At 42.5% G+C, this 22,360-nt stretch overlaps 1 protein-coding gene across 1 annotated transcript in view; it reads right to left on the reverse strand.

The window, feature by feature from the left end:
* Positions 1-22,360, reverse strand: part of MAN1A1 (mannosidase alpha class 1A member 1) — a 61,541-nt gene that overhangs the window by 32,989 nt on the left and 6,192 nt on the right. Inside the window, exons 2-3 of the mRNA XM_035109187.3 lie at positions 13,982-14,078; positions 3,094-3,209 (exon numbers count right to left, since the gene is read on the reverse strand). Coding sequence (XP_034965078.2) covers positions 3,094-3,209; positions 13,982-14,078 — 213 coding nt within the window. The remainder of the gene's footprint in view (positions 1-3,093; positions 3,210-13,981; positions 14,079-22,360) is intronic.

The raw sequence follows: 22,360 nt of genomic DNA on the forward strand, positions 1-22,360 counted from the left end.
TAAATAAACCTTGCAGATTTGCTGAAGCTAACAACTGTACAAACCATAGCATTTCTAGAGTACGTTACACAATCCACTGAGCCACGTGGAACAAATGAAGCAAGAGATTGTAGTCAGCGTAGACATGAAAGCTCTGTATTTAAAAGGAGAGCTATCCTTAAGCTCATTATGGCAAGCTAGCATCACCCTGGGAAAACATGTGGATGAGAGAGATTTGAAGAGAAGCTGAAGAGGCTTTACTTAACTTCTAGGAAACCAGTCTGCATTTGAATGGGAATGTGGGGGAGAAGACAATGAGGAGTCTTATGCAAGCCTGTATCAGATTTCCCTATGAGCAGATAATGAATGAAGTCTCAAATCAAAGATGGTGGGGGGCACTTAAAATATTCTCGCCCCTCGCACAAGCTTCAGAAAACTATAAAGATATATCATGTGTAAATGTAAGAAATAAAATATCTGATGAATGCAGTTGAAAATCAGTATGCCATATATGATGATGAAGATGAAAAAAGTAACACAGGGATCATGGATTTTAACACTAATTGTCTGTCAGCAACCTATTTCTATATCAAATATATCATAAAGGTCAGGAAAGAGAAATAATGTACTGTATCCTTCCATGTATAACACGCCCCCATGTATAAGATGCCCCCTATTTTTGAGGACTCCAAATGGAGAAAATGGGGGGATATTGTATATATGTGTAAAAGGACCCAGAATTCTGAATATGCAGAGCAAGCCTTTTCTAAAAATTGCTGGGTCAGATGTGGATTTTCAACTCCAGTCAAATCAGCACTGGCTATTACCAGGGTCAGACTTTTGGTATATGGCCCCCTGATTGAATAGTTGCCCAGATGTTGGCAAACTACCAGCTGTAAGGTCCGTTTATGCTATACTAAGATCACCTTTGTTCTTTTAAAATCAGATAATTCAGTAGTGAACTTATTTCCTCTCTACCTTCTGCAGAACTCTATGTTCAGAATTTGGCAGCTCTGCCACCACACATTCTTCATCTCCCTTAATAAGGCTTCCTCAACCTCGGCCCTCCAGATGTTTTGAGACTACAATTCCCATCATCCCTGACCACTGGGTCCTGCTAGCTAGGGATCATGGGAGTTGTAACCCAAAAACATCTGGAGGGCCGAGTTTGAGGAAGCCTGCCCTTAATCATTGGATTGCTCCACCCATTTGTCTTTTTTGTTGTTCATTGGAAGTTTCTTTCTTTGATTAAGCCAATTTATTATCATTATTATTAATTACATTTATTACATGCTTTTTTGTTTCTGCAGGCTACTCAAAGTGACTTTACATAAAAAAGAAATAATAAATTTAAAGTTTATCACAAAGTTAGAATTCTATGTCCCAAGCTGCATCACTTTATTTTTGCGCAGAACTGCATTTTCCCTGGTACTGCTTTTGGAGCTCTTCATGGTCTGCTTGGAATTCTCTATCCTTAATACTGTCTTCCACAAGTTTTGCTATCTCACCAATCATCCTTGTCTCCAGTTTTCACACCAAATGCTGTTAGTCTTAATACAGAACATTGCAGCACTCAATTTTTATGACTTTATTCCATTTTAGCTACCCTCTGGTTCCTGTTTATTAACTAGTTGATCCTTATTTATAACATAGGCATGCCACTGTTTGTGAATTAATTTAATTAAATCTCATTTATTATGGAGGATTAAAACTAAAAATCTATTTGGTTAGATATTCCTTTGGTCACATCATCACAATATGCAGCAAACGCTAGATTTAAATACATAAAGACTTCTGGGAAACATCGAGTTGATTATAAATACCAATTCCACAGTGACCTGACAAACAATATCTTGGCAGAAAGATTTTTCTTTCAGTGAGACATTATGCAGGAAATAGATAAATGGAAAGGTGCTGCTGCTTATAATTTTGTGTTAGAATGGGATTTCCTGAAATTTTAATTGCTATATGCTGAGAAAAATTGAGGTGATACAGTCTCTTTTCAGCTTTAAGAATAGGAGGCAAATCATTAATTGCTGCCTTGGTCTAACAAAATATTGTTCACATTCTAGCTTTACATTCAGATCCTCTCTAGAACAGCCCCATGGGGTGGGAAAACACAATTACAACAGAAATATGACACCCGGGTTTGCAGCTCTTGGGACAGTAGTAGTTATGAAGGTCTTTTAAAGTAACTGTCTACCTAATGTATGTTTTCTAAGTAAGAACACAGTTTAACTAGCATTTAAATTTTATTTTATAATATACACCACCCACAATTACCTTTTAAAAAGATTCTTACTAAAGAATTTTACATTTTAAATAGGTAGTAAAGCAAAATGACATACTGGAAGTCCCATTTGAATTGTGTTAATTACGGTAGCTAAAGATTTAAAGTTTAAAGCTCTGTCTCAGTTGAAGAGAAAAAGAACTGTCATAAAGGTGGTGTCAGGGGGCCTTCCTACAGGGAGCCTCCTCCCCTCTTGCTGGACCAGCATTTCGCCCGGTGAGAGCAGCAGCAGGGGGTCAGGTGAGGGGAATCAGGAAGTGAGCAGGACGGAGGTGTCAGGGCTCAGCGATGTTGGAGAGCCCTTGCGCCGCCAGGACCAAGAGGTGGAGGGGAGCAGGCAGCCCCTTCTGGCACCCGAATTAAGGCACGCCACCAAACTTAAGGTTGGAAGGAGGCGTTTCGGGGTGCCCAAACTCTTATGCTGGTCTTGTAGCCGGGAACGCCCACTCCCGGATTCTGTGAGTGACTGGGATGTCATGTTTTCTGCTATTTCAGCACTGTAAATACTATGCACTATAAAACTCTTAAAGACAGAGCGGACTTGGGCGTCTTTACTCAACAGTAGCCGCAACAACACCATTACAGGTGAGATAAGTAACTTGCTTAGAATGAAACTTGCCTAGGCCTGTTCTGGGTTTGAAACCCATGTTGGGCAAAAGATTCCTGCACTGCAAGGGGCTGGACTAGATGACCCTAGTGGTCCCCTCCATCTCTACAGTACTGTGATTCTCTTCTGAGGACTGCTAAAAAACAGTATCTCTGAACATTCTTCAAGTCAGGGTTGTTGCTATGTGAAGCAGTAGGGGAAAAAACACAATACTCACCACATTGAAATCTAGATTTTTCTCTACCCATTCTTTAGCTTCTTTAAATTCATCTTTCATTTCCATGATGTACAGTGTATCCAAGGCATCGACAATTGTTGCTCCTTGAATATTACCTGAAAAGAGTCAGCATTGTAATTAATGATAAGCTTTTTTTGCTGCTCTATCAAGAAATATTTATAAAGCAGACAAAGATCCTAATAACTTTCATGGGTCTCAGTCTACACTAACAAACTACAACAGAGTTGCACTTATTATGAAGGGAAAATCAAATTCCTTACAGTAACTGGATTTTTAAATTTGCTTTAGTGTCCTATTCTATAGCACGGAAAATCTGATACACACTTGTGTGCTATGGTCTAGTTGTCTGCATTTGTGAAACTAAATTTCTTGTCAACAGGCCTGCAAATCAAATTATCAGCCTATAAATAAAATACTTCATTTTGTAGAAAGCTTATGATTGAAACAGAATAGCTTGAATAAAACTATAATTCCTGAATTAAGAGCACTATTTGGGTTTCTTTCCTATCCTGCTACACTACCTAAACACCAACCTTTTGTTCCCACAGCCCCCTGCAAGCATGCTATATTTCTCCACACTCCATATTCCTCCAATAATACATTTTGGATTCTGTGCCTCGGTTCTATTATCCTCCAGGCCGTGTCTATAAGATGCTCTTATTCCATAGCTGCCAAGTACCCTGTTCTCCCTTGGAAACCCCTGTATTTTCTTACTGTTTCCCGCAGGTGTCCCGAATGGCAAAATACCCCGTATTCCCCCGGATTACGGAGCTCCTGCCGGCGGCCATGTTCTTCTGGTGCTGCGCTGGCACTGGAAGTCACTTCTACGCACTTCCAGACATGCATAGAAGCGACTTCCGATGCCGCTGTGCCCATTTCCAAAATGTCCGCAGCACCAGAAGTCGCTTCTATGCATGTCCGGAAGTGCGTAGAAGCAACTTCCAGTGCCGCAGCGCTGCTGATCCTAGATTTTTCAATCTAGAACTTGGCACCTATGTTATTTTGTTATACAATATAATGATATTGTGTCTCACCATGATGAGAAGGTTGGGTGCAAGAAAGGTGGTAGACAGTTAGTTTTTTTGGGTTTTTTTAGTCTCAGCACACCAACATACTAAAAGTGAAAGTGAAAGGCATACCCTATGTTTTAAAAGGTTTGAATACATGAACTTGAAAACTGGTTGAATTCTCAAGAGCTCAATTCTAAACTAGAAAGAAAGCATAACACTTGCCTATAGTGCTTTGCATGCAAGCACCCATAGAGGCCTTCCCTGCCACCTGCAGCATCCCCTCCCCACTGCTGTAATTTGGCTTGAAAGAATATGTTGCTCGATGATGATGCTGGGAACAACTGCTGATCTGAATTCTCTGCTTTCAGCATACCGTAACTTTAGTTGTATCTTCATGGTCAGCAAAGAAAATGCAGTGAAATTCACCCATCTAACAAAGAACTTCAAATTCCTAAGCCAGGGATTTTATAACTTTTTCTTAGGCCCTCTTGACTGCAAGTCTCTTTTCTTCAGTGATCAAGCTGGCATCCATGAAGGCAAGCTGTGGCAAGCAGGCCAATGCCATATCTGATGCTCTGCATACCAACATTATGCATTTCTAATGTGTTGTACTCTGTATTTTTATTAGACGTGGAAGGTGTACTTGGTTTTTCTAATGTCAATTCATAACTTCCATCATTTCCATCTTGGTCATCATCTATGTGTTATTCATTTTCATCAGCACAGAAAATTATTTCGTTTGATGGTATTGAATCATCCTATCTACTTCCATAGCTGCCAAGTCTCCCGTTTTCCCCGGGAAAACCCCTTTTTTACTTACCTTTTCCCGGTGGTCCCCCGTATCACTTCGTCTCCCGTTTTTCTCCGTTATTTTTTCCTGCCGGCGGCCATTTTTTTTCTTTCCGATTTGCCCTTCTATGGGCACCAAGAATGGCCGCCGCCAGCTTCAAAAGCCGCATGTACGCATGCCCGGAAGTGCATAGACGTCACTTCCGGTGTTGGCGGTGGCCATTTTGGTGCCCATAGATGGGCGGAGCGTCACCGGAAGTTGCGTCGGAGCACTTCCTGACATGCGCACAAGCGATTTTCGAAGCCGGCGGCAGCCATTTTGGGTGCCCATAGAAGGGCAAAGCAACACCGGAAGTTACATCGACGCAACTTCCGGTGTCAAATGGCTGCCGGTCCCGGATTCTGCAGTCCGGAACTTGGAAGGTAAGATCTACTTCTCTGCTTATATTTCTACTGCTATTGGTTTTTCTGTGTTAGATAACATGGCTTGCAGTTGAAGTCAAGCAGTGGGAAAAAGCACTGGATGTTTACAGGGAAATGCATTATCAAGTGGTACTACTCACAACACTTCAGCAATTTATGTTAGTTATATTGTGAAGGCAAATACCATGTTTTTATTCCTATACTTTAACCATCTTTAACCAACATTCCTCTGTGAAACAAACTCAGAAAAATCCTTCAAGACAAATATGCTACTTGACATGGCATCATTTAGAGGACAAAACAGGGTAATGCAATTTAATAGCATGAACAGGATAAAGTTATTTGATTTACTGATAAATCCTGGAACTAGTTATGCTGCCAGAAGAAGTGTTATTGGATTTAGAATAGTTTATCTTATTAAAACAGCATAAGCTATAAATACAAACTTCTGTGTATGGCTCCAGCAGGACAATTTGCCCACTGAAATGGCCTGTTTCTTGAGTCTCTAAAAGCAGGACACACTGAATTGTGATGCTTAGCATCTGCAGAACAGCCTTGGATCACAGTTTTAAGTACCATAGCTGCCAAGTTTTCCCTTTTCTCGCGAGGAAGCCTATTCAGCATAAGGGAATTTCCCTTAAAAAAAGGGAGAACTTGGCAGCTATGTTAAGTACGCCATGTCATTCTTCTCTCTCTCTCTCTCTCACACACAGAGAATACGAGCTCAGCCTTTGAAATAAGTATGTTGGAAGTAGTCATCCTGCCTCATTCCTGATTATGGTAGCTGCCACTACAACTTCCTGTAAACACTTCCCTGAATTCTGGAAGACATGAACTTGTACTTGCCTGGCTGCATGTGAACTACACACAAAGGGGCTTAGCTGAAATGAAATAAAGAGAAGGGACAACACCAGCAATACAAAGTACAGCCCAAGAAATGAAGCAGGTAGACATCAATGGGAGGGTAGGGTAGGATAGCAGTTCTTAACAAGGATGTTTGCCTGACCTGTTATTTGCAACAGACTAGCAACTTATTGTCAGAATAAATGCGTTTCATTTCCTGGCCTTCAGTAAAGTACTAAGAGATAGGCTGTACAGTGGAACCTCGCGTTGCGGACGTAATCCGTGACGGAGGCACGTCTGCAACCCACAGCGTTCGTATCCTGCAGCGCCGCATGTGCGCACGCACGTGCGCACGCACGTGACACAATTTAGTGCTTCTGCGCATGCACAAGTGGTGAAACCTGGAAGTAACCCTTTCCGGTACTTCCAGGTTTCCCGCGGTACGCAACCTGAAACTGTGTAACCCAAAGCATCTGTAACCTGAGGTACCACTGTATTCAATGGCCTGCAGCTTGAGCCTCCAATATAAAAAGAACCTAAATTCTCAAATCTGCTTATATTTCAGAGAGAACTTCTTTATTGCTGCCTTTTTTCTGCTATTGGGATGTGGGTGGCACTGTGGTCTAAACCACTGAGCCTAGGGCTTGCCGATCAGAAAGTTGGTGGTTCAAATCCCCGTGACGGGGTGAGCTCCCATTGCTCAGTCCCAGCTCCTGCCAACTTAGCAGTTCGAAAGCACGGCAAGTGCAAGTAGATAAATAGGTACCGCTCCGGCGGAAAAGTAAACGGCGTTTCCGTGCACTGCTCTGGTTCACCAGAAGCGGCTTAGTCATGCTGGCCACATGACCCGGAAGCTGTACGCCGGCTTCCTCAGCCAATAAAGCAAGAAGAGCGCCGCAACCCCAGAGTTGTCCGCGACTGGACCTAATGGTCAGGGGTCCCTTTACCTTTTCTGCTATTGTTTTATATCCAGTACCTCATTCATACAGGGTCTGCTATACATTTGCTATTTACTATAACCCAAACTAAACTTGTAAAAAAAATGATGTTTGTTCATACAAGTGGTACAAGATTGACCTATACAGTCATACCTTGGTTTTTGAACAGAATGCGTTCCGGAAGTCTGCCGGACATTCAGTTTCCTAGGCAAAGTTCGCAAACCAGAACACTTACTTCCGGGTTTGCAATGTTCGAGTTTCAAATCGTTTGTGAACTAAACTGTTCAAAAACCAAGGTACGACAGTAGTTTTTTTCTCTGTATGAAGAAGATGTATGCAATGTGAACTAAGGCTAAGTTTAAAACTTTGTTTTTCAAGAGCAGACAGTCTCACAGAGTGTATTGCAGTGATCTTCACATGTGCGTACACACACAAGTAAATCAATTTATACATATGTCATACAACATGTAGATCTAAACTGTAATAAAAATTAAGGTTATAAAAAGAGAAAGACCAGCAAAAGTAATTTTAGAAGTAAAAATATCATAGTCGTATTTCATAACTCTGACAAAACACTGAATAATTCTCATCTGCTTGCCATTTCATTGTTCTATACCAGGCATCCCCAAACTGTGGCCCTCCAGATGTTTTGGCCTACAACTCCCATGATCCCTAGCTAACAGGACCAGTGGTCAGGGAAGATGGGAATTGTAGTCCAAAACATCTGGAGGGCTGAAGTTTGGGGATGCCTGTTCTATACACTGTGCCCACTCATATTTGAACCTGTTCATTCTGTAACTTGTTGAACCCAGATATACCAAGTAATTTTACTCAAAACTATCATTTCCTATGATTTAATACACCATTCTTTCAGGTGGGGAATTTCTCCACCCTGTGACCACACACAGTATTTTGCATATAGTATCCTTGCAGAAATCAAATTTTTAGATTACTAATACATGGACCACTGTGGCTAGATTATCTTTGCCCACGAACAGACATAGTGGGCATAGTAGCCAAAGCTAGCTACTGAAGTCAGTTGAGCCTCTAGTAATGAAGATGAATGACTACATTCTGACAAGCTCGGTGCTTCAGATGGAATAAAACCACATCCAGACAAATTTTCTGGACCTGAGAACTACCTATCCATAGTGCCTCCATCTTGCCAATATTCATGCTCATCTTACTGGCCCTCACCCAGTCCACCATTGCATCCAGAAAACCAGCTCAGGACTTGCATGTTGACTCCTGACTTGGGTGTTACAGAGAGATAGAACCATCAGTTTACTGAAAACCTTGTTCTCCAAATCTTGTAATGGCCACCCCCAATAGCTTCATAAAGATAATAAATAGCATTGGGGACAAAATAGCACCCTGCGGCACTCCACAGCCTACTAGGAGGGCAAACATATCTGGAAGTCCCTAGAGCTCAGTGGCAGAGCATCTACGTTGCATGCAGAAGGCCCTAGGTTTAATCCCTGGTATTTCCAGGTACAGCTAAGTACATCTCCTGTTTGAAATGCTGCAGGGTTGCTGCCAGTCAGTGTAGACAATATAAGCAGTTTCCATTGCTGCTTTCTGGACTTGCAGGTAGAAGTGAAACCACTGAAGATCAGTGCCTTCAACTCCCAACCAACAGAAGAGAGCCAGAAAGATGTCGTGGTTGATGGCATAAAATGTTGTTGAAATATCAAGAACAAGAAACATAACTGCACTCCCACTGTCCCTCTCGCAAGCAATGTCATCTATCAAGATGACAGAGGACAACTCAGACCCAAAAACCAGATCACAACCAAGACTAGTAATGGTCAAGATAATCTGCGTCATACAAGAGTGCATGTACTTGAACTGTCACTACCCTCTCTCAAGCACCTTCCCCCAAATGGGGGTATTGATGATTTATCCCAATTACCACTGGATCAAGGATTTAACAGATGCTCCGAAAGGTGATGGTGAAGCATACACCCACTACCATACCCTACAGATAGCACAGCCACTATGAGCGTTGTTGTGCTCACAACGTAACAGGGCCTTTTCAATTACACCAGGCTAAACCATTGAGTCAGCAAGAATGTGGTGTTACACCTGCTCTCTGTGCTATTAGACCTTTCCTTGACAGTATTTGTTTAGTTTGCAATCTATGTTGCCAGAAGTGAATAATTATTAACATGTGCCAAGGTCAATATATGTAAAGCCCCATAGAAAAGCTGATATTTCCTTTCCAACCTTGGCATTTTAGACCACAGTTTTAAAAGAAGCAGCAACAAACTTGAACTGTTAATCAAAAGAGCCAGCTACCAAGATTGCTCTCCACTATATTTAACAATTCTTCCAAAAGTGGGAATAGAAATTTAATGGCCTTTTGGTAGAAGAAAAAAGTGTTAGTAAATAGAATATTCTAAGTTCTGTGGCATAGCAAATATTCAGCTTCTCATAACATTTGCCATAATGCACATGGGTGTACACTATGGCAGCTAAGACATAGTCTATACAACAAGCCTTTCATCTAGATTTTCTCCCAGAGTAGAAAACTTCATGCAGCATTGCAGCAAGCAAAAGGTTGTCACCAAGAACAAGAGCCAGTGTGGTGTAGTGATTAAGAGCAGTAGACTTGTAATATGGGGAACCAGTTCGTGTCTCCGCTCCTCCACATGCAGCTGCTGGGTGCCCTTGGGCTAGTCACACTTCTCTGAAGTCTCTCAGCCCCAAACACCTCACAGAGTGTTTGTTGTGGGGGAGGAAGGTAAAGGAGAATGTTAGCTGCTTTGAGACTCCTTCGGGTAGTGATAAAGAGGGGTATCAAATTCAAACTCTTCTTCTACTAAGAACAACCCCATATTTCATTTTCTCCATCTCATTCCTATGTGAACAGATTTCCCCCTCTCTTATCATGAATGAAGTGGAACACATTGCCTTGATACAGTGCTTTAGAAGGCAGTAAATAATTCTGTGATAATAGTAAAAAGAGCATGAACTGGGAAATCTGGAGGATGATTGCATGTACTGTACTGTTCCCCTCAACATTATAAGGAAGGAGATACAGGGCAGTTGTTTTTGATGGCAGCTATGACTTTCATATTTTGCCTTTCCTCCAAGGAGCTCAAGGTAGCCCTGCCCCCCTTCCATTTCATATCACAACCCTGTGATATTAGCTAGGCTCCAAGCACACAAGGCCACTTAGTAAACTTTATATTCTAGTGCACGGGTATGAAACACAAGGCCCGGGGGCCAAATCCGGCCCGCGAGACCTTGTCATGTGGCCCGCCCTCTAGAAGCAGGGCCGGCGCATCCACTATGGCCAGGACCCCAGCGGAGCGCGCAACCGTGGGCAAGAGGGCGAGAGGGGCGCCCGCCACTTGCTCCGGGGCTTTCAGTTCAGCATGTTTGGGAGCGATCCTCCGGCGGCCCACGCCCGCGCCGCCTCCCCACAACCCCGATGTCAGGCGCTGGGCAGCCAATGGCAATCCGAGGCGCCCGCGGCCGCTCCTCCAGAAATCAGAAGAGGAGCTCAACAGAGTGCAAAAGGGCCAGAGCCGCCCAGGGTCCAGGCGGAGGGGAAGTCGTGAGCTGGGCAGGCGGTCAGGCGCCACGCTCCCAGCCTCACGCCCTGCTGAGCTTGTGGGGATTCCCCTCGGCAGAGCTCGCCACCGCCGCCAAAGCTGAGGCAGGAGCTACAGCTGTGCGAAATCTCGCGTTCTCTCAGAGGCTCGCGCTGTTTCTCGCGTTCTCCCTCCCCCTGGGTGTGGGGCTGGCTCCCTCTTTCTGGATGGATGGAGTGTGCAGCTGCCTCTCGTGTGTGTGTTTTTAGAAAGATTCGGATTTTTTTTTTGAGGAAAAAAATGTGTGTGCACGCACGCCCCCCCCTTTGGGTGGAGTGGGGTGGCAACGGCTCTTTCGGTTGTGTTCCTAAAGTTGTGTTCCTCAGTCTAAGCCAGGGAGGGGCTGCAAGTTTCTTCCCGCCGCCACCAGTACTCTCCCCCCGCACCAAAAAAGTGGGGCGGGGTCAATCTAGCAACGTTCCCTCGCCCCCGATGCTGCAGCCTCCCCGCTTGCCAGCCTTCTCCTGAGCAAGGAGTCCTGCTCGCGGAGCAGGATATTATTAGGATTCGCAGTGAAGCATCCTCCATGATGTCAGGTCTTTGCTCTCCTCTCTCGCTCTCTTTCTCTCTCTCCCCCCACCTCCACCCTCGCACCACAACCAGTCTAGCAAACGGGAGAGGGGAAAACAAAAGCGTCATGTCAAATTGGTTGCGCCACAGCAGCTTTTCGGCTAGTACTCCAAAAGGAGCAGGGGGGGGGGCTTCTCAGAAGGAGGACAGGAAGGACTGCAAGAGCCCTTTAAAAAGGTGCTTTGAAGCGTTAGCACGGGGGGGAGGGAGGGGTATATGTGCAAATCTCAGACTTGGGCCGTGGTTTTAAGAGTTTGGTCAAAGTGTGCGCGTTTCAGACTCCCTCTCCTCCTCTCTCTCCCTGCGTCTCTCCCTCTCCGGAGGTTTAGTATGCTGGCTGACAGCTACGAGTTGTAGGTCCGATCTTTCCCCCTTCTGTTTTACTGTCTCCTCCCCCCTGCTTTGATGCCACAGCTCCGACTTCAACACATAGTCCTACAGATACAACCGGCCCTTTGAGGGTGACCAAACTGCTGATGCGGCCCCCAATGAATTTGAGTTTGACACCCCTGTTCTAGTGGGAATTTGAACCTGGTGTCCCTGCCCTTAGTCTGACTCTCTTTTACTTCACTACTGAGCAGCTAAAGAGAAGTTTCCAAACATGAGATGGAGATTACCATGAACATGCAACCCAAAAGACAACTGAATTTATCACTTTAGAGTTCTGGCTGGCTGAAGCACATTAAATGAAACAAAAGCTTGGATTCCACCATTTTAAACACAAAATAGAAGCAGCTAAAGGAGAAAAGATCTACAGGACAAGAAGGCTATTTTTGTTGCTGTTATGGAAGTTCGTAAACTAAGGCTCCCTCAAATATTCCAGAAATTCCTACTGTAAACTATCATCTATTAATAAAGGATATAGATGTTCAAAGCTGATAATACAAGAAGAAAATACGTAAAACTGAATGATTCTAATTGCCATTCTTATGTAGTTAGCATGTTTGCTATTTGGTCTCTGGTTCCTCTGCCCTTTCGAAATCCAGCTTGCACTTCTGGGAGTTCTCGGTCCACATACTGCCTAAGCCTGCCTTGTATAATTTTAAGCATAACCTTGCTAGCGTGTGAAATGAGCGCAATTGTGCGGTAGTTGGAGCATTCTTTGGCACTGCCCTTCTTTGGAATTGGGATGTAGACTGATCTTCTCCATGTTATAGCAAACATGCGCTGGATTATGGAGAAAGCTAGAGAGTTCCAGAAAAACGTCTACTTCTGCTTCATTGACTATGCAAAAGCCTTTGACTGTGTCGACCACAGCAAACTATGGCAAGTTCTTAAAGAAATGGGAGTGCCTGATCACCTCATCTGTCTCCTGAGAAATCTCTATGTGGGACAAGAAGCTACAGTTAGAACTGGATATGGAACAACTGATTGGTTCAAAATTGGGAAAGGAGTACGACAAGGTTGTATATTGTCTCCCTGCTTATTTAACTTATATGCAGAATTCATCATGCGAAAGGCTGGACTAGATGAATCCCAAGCAGGAATTAAGATTGCCGGAAGAAATATCAACAACCTCAGATATGCAGATGACACAACCTTGATGGCAGAAAGTGAGGAGGAATTAAAGAACCTTTTAATGAGGGTGAAAGAGGAGAGCGCAAAATATGGTCTGAAGCTCAACATCAAAAAAACCAAGATCATGGCCACTGGTCCCATCACCTCCTGGCAAATAGAAGGGGAAGAAATGGAGGCAGTGAGAGATTTTACTTTCTTGGGCTCCTTGATCACTGCAGATGGTGACAGCAGTCACGAAATTAAAAGACGCATGCTTCTTGGGAGAAAAGCAATGACAAACCTAGACAGCATCTTAAAAAGCAGAGACATCACCTTGCCGACAAAGGTCCGTATAGTTAAAGCTATGGTTTTCCCAGTAGTGATGTATGGAAGTGAGAGCTGGACCATAAAGAAGGCTGATCGCCGAAGAATTGATGCTTTTGAATTATGGTGCTGGAGGAGACTCTTGAGAGTCCCATGGACTGCTAGAAGATCAAACCTATCAATTCTTAAGGAAATCAGCCCTGAGTGCTCCCTGGAAGGACAGATCGTGAAGCTGAGGCTCCAATACTTTGGCCACCTCATGAGAAGAGAAGAATCCTTGGAAAAGACCCTGATGTTGGGAAAGATTGAGGGCACTAGGAGAAGGGGACGACAGAGGACAAGATGGTTGGACAGTGTTCTCGAAGCTACGAACATGAGTTTGACCAAACTACGGGAGGCAGTGCAAGACAGGAGTGCCTGGCGTGCTATGGTCCATGGGGTCACGAAGAGTCGGACACGACTAAACGACTAAACAACAACAACAACAACATGTAGTTAGCATACCTATTTTGAAGAGTGCTTAAAATCTTGATCAATTTGATCAAGATATGGTATCAACATATGGTAACGTTACCATTTTAAATTATTATTTCTGATACTTGAAGCCACTCAAGGGCTCTATGGAGTCATGCTGGTGGGATAAAAATTCCCATATAAGGAGTGCAACACTGTAGGATACCTTGTATGATCTTCCTTGTAAGTGGAGAACAAACTAATAAGACAATGCTGCTTTGGTTTTTTCCAATAATCAACCATTTACAGATAACCAGCTGTTGTGACATGTGCTAAGAGCCCACATGCTTCTAATGTAATCTCTAAATTCAGAGCAGTAAATCAGATGATGTCACTAAGTACAAAAGCACATATTACTTACCAAATAAATTGCTTGAGTGTCCTTGTTTCGATATGGGTTTCAGTTCATTTAATCCCCATGCGTAATGTTTATAATTATCCCAGGCATGTTTCATCATCTGGTGGGAAATGAAAGCAGGATTATAATGTTGATTTAGCAAGAAACCATCGCAGTAAATGCTAGCAGAAAATATACTGTACACTGAGAATCAATGTGTTGAATTCAGCGGTTAATTAAATCCATATTGTATTGTAGACATACCACTTTAACATAAAGCATTATTAACATTAAGTTGCTGTTGTGGTGTTTTAGTTATAGTAGGGAGTCTTTTATTCAATTCCATTCTCTATTGTTAATTAGGAATTTGTAATGCGTACCCATTAATTCTCATTAAGAAGTTTAGCTAAAAGACTATTAATCCAATTAAGAATTTCCCTCTAAGACAACAGGCTTCTGAAGCTGGGAACTACAGAAAAGATATTTTATTCCCCCACAACATATGCTTGCAAAGTTATGAAAGATAAATCATATGTCAGGTAGAGACTACAGTTTGGTTACAAGCTAGCAGACTGAAACAACTTGAAAGAAAAGGAAAGAAAAGAAAAGAAAAGAAAAAAGAAAAGAAAACTAAATCAATGACGGCAGCAGAATACATTCTAGCAAGCAGTGGAGTTTTATGGAATATGCTAAATGATCAAATCCTGTAATACTGTAGGAGTACCCAAGAACTAGATGCTTTCTCATATTTACTAGATGGAAGACTGGTGTTCTAATATTTCACAGGACTCCTACAGCAGCACAGTCTTTGTTCCATCCCCATGCCATTATTGCCACTAAGCAATAGCTGAGTAAATACAGTGGTACCTTGGTTTAAGAACAGCTTGGTTTAAGAACGCTGCAAACCTGGAAGTGTTTTGGTTTGTGAACTTTGCCTTGGAAGCAGAACATGTTCCGCTTCCTGTTAAGTGTGTTCCATTTGCAAATTGAGTCCCCAGCTGCTATGGGAAAGAACGCTTTGGTTTAAGAACGGACTTCCGGAACAGATTAAGTTCGTAAACCAAGGTACCACTGTAACTTCCATTCAAACTGACTTCCTAAAAGTTTAGGCATCTTTTCTTAAAAGATTCAAGAAGACAACTTCACAGAAAATGACATTTCCTTCACATGATTGGTCTAAGTGCCACTGATCACATCAAACAAAAATGTCAAGAATATAATTTATAATGCTACGGTACTACATTTTGGTTGGTGTGTATACTTGTATCACAGCCCATCCATATCTTGAGGGAGAGAGCAGGCAGATCTTGGGGGAGGAAGCATTATTCTTGACATTTTTGTTTGATGTGATCAGTGGTGCTTAGACCAATCATGTGAAGGAAAGGTTGTAAAAGGAGGAAAGGCAGTAGAATTAGAAATAGATTTCCCACTTTCCCCTGCCCCTTGATAGTTTTAAATGTGGATGTTCCTTGGTATGGCTAATTTTAACACTATGATTGCCATCTTATAAAAATAGTGGAACATATGCTTCTAATATGTCTGGTCTGACAAATCTGATAATGGGGAAGGCAGGAACAACTGTGTGTTCACTCAGACTGTGCTCACACTCCCATTTATTGTGCACTCAATGCATTTCCAGTGCTGTGTTTTTCATCTCTGTTCATCTGACATTATCCAAAATGCAGATCAATTCTGTACTTTGCTATAAAATACTACAGCCTGATGAGTTGTTAGACTCATAGAATGATAGTTACAGGTAGGTAACCATGTTGGTCTGACGTAGTCGAAACAAAAAATAAAACAATTCCTTCCAGTATCTGAAGAAGTGTGCATGCACACGAAAGCTCATACCTATGACAATCATAGGATGATAGAATTGTAGAGTTGGAAAGGACCCCAAGGGTCACCTAGTCCAATCCCCTACAATGCAGGAATCTCAGCTAAAAACACCTAAGAAAGGAGAATCCACAACCTCCCGAGGGAGACAATTCCACTAACAGCTTTTACTGTCTGAAAGCTTTTCCATATGTCTAGTTGCATGTCTAGTTGTTTGTTTGTTTGTTTGTTTATGTTTTCTATGTTTTGTTGTAACTTGTCAAACCAGCTTCACACACCAGCTGGAGTCTTTAAGTTGCTTGTACATGGTCTCTAGCCAAAATGTAAATACCTTTGCATAGAGTAAAGGCATCCGTGTGCCCTCAACACTGCTTGGTATATACACAAACAAAAACAAACCTGACACTAATAAAGCTGTGCTGATGTGAACAACTGGGAGGAGTGGAAGCTGTAAAGTGGACAAGGTGGGGAGGACAACTTTACTGCACTCTAAGGTAGGGTTACCAGATGTCCCCGGTTCCCGGATTTGAAAATCTGTCCCCAGACATATTCCGTCCCTGGAATGTCCCCAATTTTTCAAATCTGTCCTCTGAAAACGTGGTAGCAGCAGCCTCCGCAGTCCTGGGCCAGCCTGGCTGGCTTCAGGAGCTGCTCCCTGCTCCTGCCATTTTTCCTCACTGAAGGTCCCCATATGATGTGTCTTGTGCCATTGCCGAAGGGGAACTGGGGAGGTCCGGCAGTACAGATCTCCTGCCCCCTTTGTTTTGACTGCTCGGGGAAGGCTTGGGAGTCATGGGAGGTGGCACACCATTGCCCAGGAGGGGTGCAAGGTGCAAAGCCCTTCTTTCGCACCTTGTGAAGCATAAATGTGCAGAGTTTTTTTTATTAAAAAAAACCTGGGCAATGGTGCCCATGACTCCCGAGCCTTCCCCAATCTCCTGCCCCCTTCCCCCTTTGTTTTTTGACTGATCAGGGGAGGCTCAGGAGTTGTGGCCGGCTGGCCGTTATCCTTAAAAAAAAACACCTGCGCATTTATGTTTCACAGGGTGAAAAAGAAGGGCTTTGCACCTTACCTGGCAGAGAAATCATGCCCCTTGCGCCCCTCCTGGGCAACGGCTGCCTGCCCGCGACTCCCAGGCCTCCCCCAATCTGTCAAAACAAAGGGGGGAGGGGCAGATAATCTGGGAAGGCTCGGGAGTCATGGGCGTGCGGCGCGCCGTGGCCCAGCTTTTTTTAAAAAAACTGCACATTTATGTTTCACAGGGTGTGAAAGAAGGGCTTTGCACCTTTATACAATATGTGTGTGTGCTTGGGCCCAGGGTCTTTTGCCTCACCATCCCCACTAGTGACTCCCTGTTGCTACTCAGCTTTTTAAAAAAAGTGTCCCCGGATTCATGGGAAAAAAAATCTGGTAACCGAATCTAAGGTGGCAATGTGAATACACTGTCATTTGGCAGCCTTTGCTTTTTTCGTCTTAATTACTCTCCAAAGTTATCTGCTGCTCCTCATTTTGACAGACAAACCATTTTAGCAAACAACAAAACCTGGTGAAAACTTTTTCATTATTGCTTGTTCTGTTGCTATTGTATGGTGTGTGTGTGTGTGTGAATACAAACAAACAAACAAACAAACCCCTCTTACCACAATAAAAGACCTCTAAGTGGTTTAATAGTAGGCAATCTAAAGTATTCATTAAAAATGCCAATAAATATATTAAAAACAAGTTACATATTTATAAATATATTTAAAATCAGTAATTTTAAAACGTTTGCACCTCATCTTGGTTGAGATTTCATCTTCTCAGAATTGTATTTCAGTAAAACACCTGAAATACTTTAATAAAGTGCTGCTTATCTACAATACACATTCCAATGCCAACCCTCCATCATAAGCCTTTGAAACAAAACCCAAAACTGGACCGGGACCACATGTGAGGTGAGCACCCCAATGTTAACAGAATTATTGGTCCTTATTAGTGTACCAGCTGTTCATAGCCAAGTGCCAAATTTATACCTGTCAAACATGAAGCAGACTGAAACCGGCTTTCCACATGTGCTAATAGTCAAGTACAGTGGTACCTCTGGATGCGAACAGGATCCGTTCCGGAGCCCCGTTCGCATCCAGAGCAGTATGCAACCCATGTCAGCACTTCTGCGCACGTCACAATTTGACGCTTCTGTGCATGCACATGACGTCATTCGATGCTTCTGCACACGCGCGAACCAACGAACCCGGAAGTTCGTTGGTCTACCACGCGCGAACCAACGAACCCGTTCCGTTACTTCCAGGTTCGGCGTGTTCATAACCCGTGTTGTACGCAACCCGCAGCATTCGTATCTAGAGGTATGACTGTACTAGATTGTAAGAAGAGAAACCATTCTGGTGTGTGTGTGTGTGTGTTACAGATTGTGATGTGATCCGCAAGCCAATTAAACTTTGACCTAAGTCTATTCTCCATTTTCAAGATAAGCACAAATACAAACATGGTTGCTCAACTGTACTGAGGAAAGTTCACGTGTATATACACACCCACACGCACCCACACACACTTTCTTCTTGTATACACACATACATATACACTTCTATATTGCATTTATAGTCTGATCTGCAATCCTGGGAGGCAAGACAGTAGTGTTTCACCTGCATCAGTCTGAGAGTTTCTTTCTTGGTGTGATTCCTGCTTGCAAGAGGTTTTTTTGGCTGACAGCAGAGTGCAGTGTTGTTTGGTTGCTGACTGAGCTGGGATGTGACCCAGAGCACATCTTATCACAAAGTCAAATCTTGCTGCAGGGAGCAGGATTAACACCAAAGGGGATTTCTACTTGCAGGAGTTATAGGAGTATGGGCGCATCAGGATACAGAATTGTAGGCCAGGTACTGTGGGTGACAGGCCTGTGACCATTTCCAAGCGTGAGACCCTGGGAGAGGGGAAGTTTGGTTTGGTGTTGTTTCCCTTGAGTGAGAAACAGGGGGACAAGTGCTGTAGTTGTGTTCTCACTGACAGTGTGGGATTTGTCCACTACTGGGCCTCACTTAGTCTACTATCTGTGGCCCTATCAACTATATGATGATGGTGCTAAGATTTGTCTAGGCGAGCAGGTAGCAGCGAGTTAAGAAGATGCTATCCTGATGTCAGTGTTGGTGAGCAGGCACGTCCAACAGGTAGATCGTGATCTACCAGTAGATCACTGGACATGTGTGGTAGACCAATGGTAGATCACTGCCTCCCCCCATAGAAGCTCAACAATTTTGGCTCATCTAAAAAAAGCCCAACATTTTCTCTCTGCACCCCCCTCCTCCCTAAAAAAAGAGCTCAACAACTGTTTCACCTGAAGCCAAAAAACAGGGCTTATGTTCCTAAAAAAAAGGCTCAACAACTTTGACCTGAAGGGGGTAGATCACTGCCAGTTTTTAACTCTGTGAGTAGATCTCAGTCAGTTGGGAGTTGGCCACCCCTAGGGAGGAGCTGACCATCTGGGGCAGAGGTCTAGAATGCATACCTCGTCTCCCATTTCAGCCCTCCCACTGAAGTTACTAGTAGCTTATCCACCGAGTCTTCTGGTCTGATGGTGCTATTATTGAATGTCAGATCAGTTCATAATAAGACCACACTCATTCACAATCAAATTGCCTGACCTGCCATGCATTACGGAAACTTGGATGGACAGACAGACAGATTGACAATGCTCCTCCTCTATCAAATACTGTACACTGTTGTCCAGCAGTGGCTATTCTGTTTCGGCATTTTATTTCTGTGTCTTGCTATCACCACATAATAAAGCTGCTCCTGCAACTTCTACCTACTTGAAGAAAGTGCATTTATTTCAGAACAGCACTGCATGGCCCCAACACTTTCCATATCTTTACTGCACAACCCATACTCACAACCCTTAATGCTTCTTTTTCTGCATGTACACACACACACACACACCTTTTTCCAGCTCTGCAAGTCCATTTGGTAAAATCACAAACTCTTTCAGCTGTGCTACTGCAGTGGTGTGAACCCCTATACTAAGACCATAAATATAAACACACTCAGGTCTTTTTGCAATACTTTCTTGAATATCCCAGCAATAAGTTGAATCCTAGCTAGAAAAAAAATCACAATCATAGTCTGAATTATAATTAGGACTGACCTATTTGCATGAGTTTGACCAAACTGCGGGAGGCAGTGCAAGACAGGAGTGCCTGGCGTGCTATGGTCCATGGGGTCACGAAGAGTCGGACACGACTAAACAACAACAACAAATTTGCAAGCAAACATTTTTTAAAAAAATGAAAGGGGAACTTGAAGTCCACTCCCAAATGTTCCTAAAGATACAATTTCAAATTCCTGCCTTTTCCAAGTCTTTTTGGGATGTCTTTGCAGCCCAGGTAGGCTGATGCAATCACACCATTTAAGAATGCCTCCCCATACTCAAAAGTCAGCAAGTTATCAAAACTAGCTCAAATGTGAATGCAGTACTGTACTTTATTAAGATGGAAAACATCCTGGGAACTACGTATATTTACCTCTCATAGAGCTACAATTCTGGCCAAACTACTGAACACAACTACCGTATGAGAATATTGTCCACTTAAAACCCACACACATCCCATGCAAGAACCTGATTACTCCCAGAATTAAAATGGGAGGACACATGCACTTCCTCCCTGCCCCTTTCCCATTGTGGAGAACAGTGAATATGTTAAATGTGAGATCCCACATTTATACATAGTATACTTGTGGCATGAAGGTTAGCCCATGTTCATATACTGCATCCTTTCATGCATTTCAGGGAACAGAAGATGAAAAAATTGTCAGACTTACCAGTCTCTCTCAACTGCCTAGTTTTTAAAAGGAATATAAATACAAACATGTTCAAATCTTCTCTTATCCATGATCTTCTGTCACAGATATTATTTAAAAAGTTGTACCACCAATGTTACTTATAAAATAAACTCAAAATAACTTATGATAAAGTTCATAAAATGTACTACAAATAGTGGTATTTCTAAAGTAGTCAATAAATCAGTTGACAAGAGATCTAGTATTTTTGCCTGTTGCAGCAAGACTATTTATTGGTCAAATGTGGCAGAATCTACAGGGTTTGGGAATAGACTTATGATATAAAAGGAAACGTATGGAGGTTGTTTATAGCTGAGAAAGCAGCCAATAATGTAATAGAGATGAAAGGGGGGGGAACTGACTCCTTTTATGCTATTTGGTGGTTGTTTATTATGTATACGAATGAAGTTTACAAAATACCTGGTACATTATCAGCAACATCACTACAAATTTGGATGTTGTGACCATGTACAGTATACTTGTTGATACTTTAAGATGGAGAAGATGACATTGTAAGGGATTGTGTTTCTATAGAACCCTGATGGAATAACAAAAGAGAATCCTGTACAATACTAAATAAAAAAATATTAAAGACATGAAATATCCTCTATGCACTTCCTTTTGAAATCTTGCCACATGCAGCTTATGTTTAGAATTTTTGTATATTATTTTGTTAAGGCACAAAGATCAATAGCAATTCCATGCTCATATCCACATGTGAAGAATATTTTTGTGGAGGGAGACGTGAGTAAACTGAGTAGTCAGCGACTTGGGATCATCAGATTTTGCACTGTCCCAGGTAGAAGAAAAGAAAGGTGGGTAGTTTCCCCACAAGCAGCAAAAAACATGCCTTGTGGAAGATAGTGACTAGTGTCCTTCACAAAGTTTATTAAAAACAATTATGACTAAGGAACACCACATTTTAAAAACCAAATATTATTATAGTATAGTAACCATGGATTTATTTTAAGTGAAAAACTAAAGCTCTGTCAGCATAGTTATGTCATGATTTGACTTGGGAGATTTCTGCTAAGTTCCAATGATAGTTGTGAGGGGGAAAAAGTACATCCTGTGACAATAGTACTCTCACTGAAACTATATTTGGTCCAGCACAATTTGCAAACTATTCAGAATTACTTTACCAGGTGCAAATAGATCTAAGTTTCAAAGATGGAACATGTTTTACCAAGATAAATGTATTAATTATAATGTTAAACTAACGGTGATGTTCATAGTGAAACTTTTATTCTTGAAAGGCTACACATGGAGTGCATTTCTCAGAGCTACAGATGGGTGGAGAACGAGAACCACATAAGCCAGCCCTACTCTTCTTTTTATACAACAGAACTAGCAAAGCTATATTTTAATAATTATTCAGCAATTATCAAAGGTAGAGCTAAAAAAGCAGTGTCAGGAAAGTTTAATCATGTGTCTCCATGTGAATTTTAATCAGTGAAATACTAAAGCACTGTCAATTGCCTCCAATGCAAAGTTTTGCTTTCTTTAATTAAGGGCCCTAAGGCTGCTAGATTCAATGTAAGATGCAGTTCTTATGCCTTACATAAATAGTTTTAGACACTTTTATTCAACTCTTAAAGACACTAGACCTCTGTCCTAAACTGTGTTGCAATTTTGGACCATCCAACTTATTGTTTGGAGGGGTAAACAAACAATCTTGAGAAACCATAAAATTCAGAAAACAAGTACAGTTCATTCCTATGCTTACCTACTCAAAGGTA

Source organism: Zootoca vivipara, chromosome 3 (assembly GCF_965207765.1).
Source record: "Zootoca vivipara chromosome 3, rZooViv2.hap1.1, whole genome shotgun sequence".
Lineage (NCBI taxonomy): Eukaryota > Metazoa > Chordata > Lepidosauria > Squamata > Lacertidae > Zootoca > Zootoca vivipara.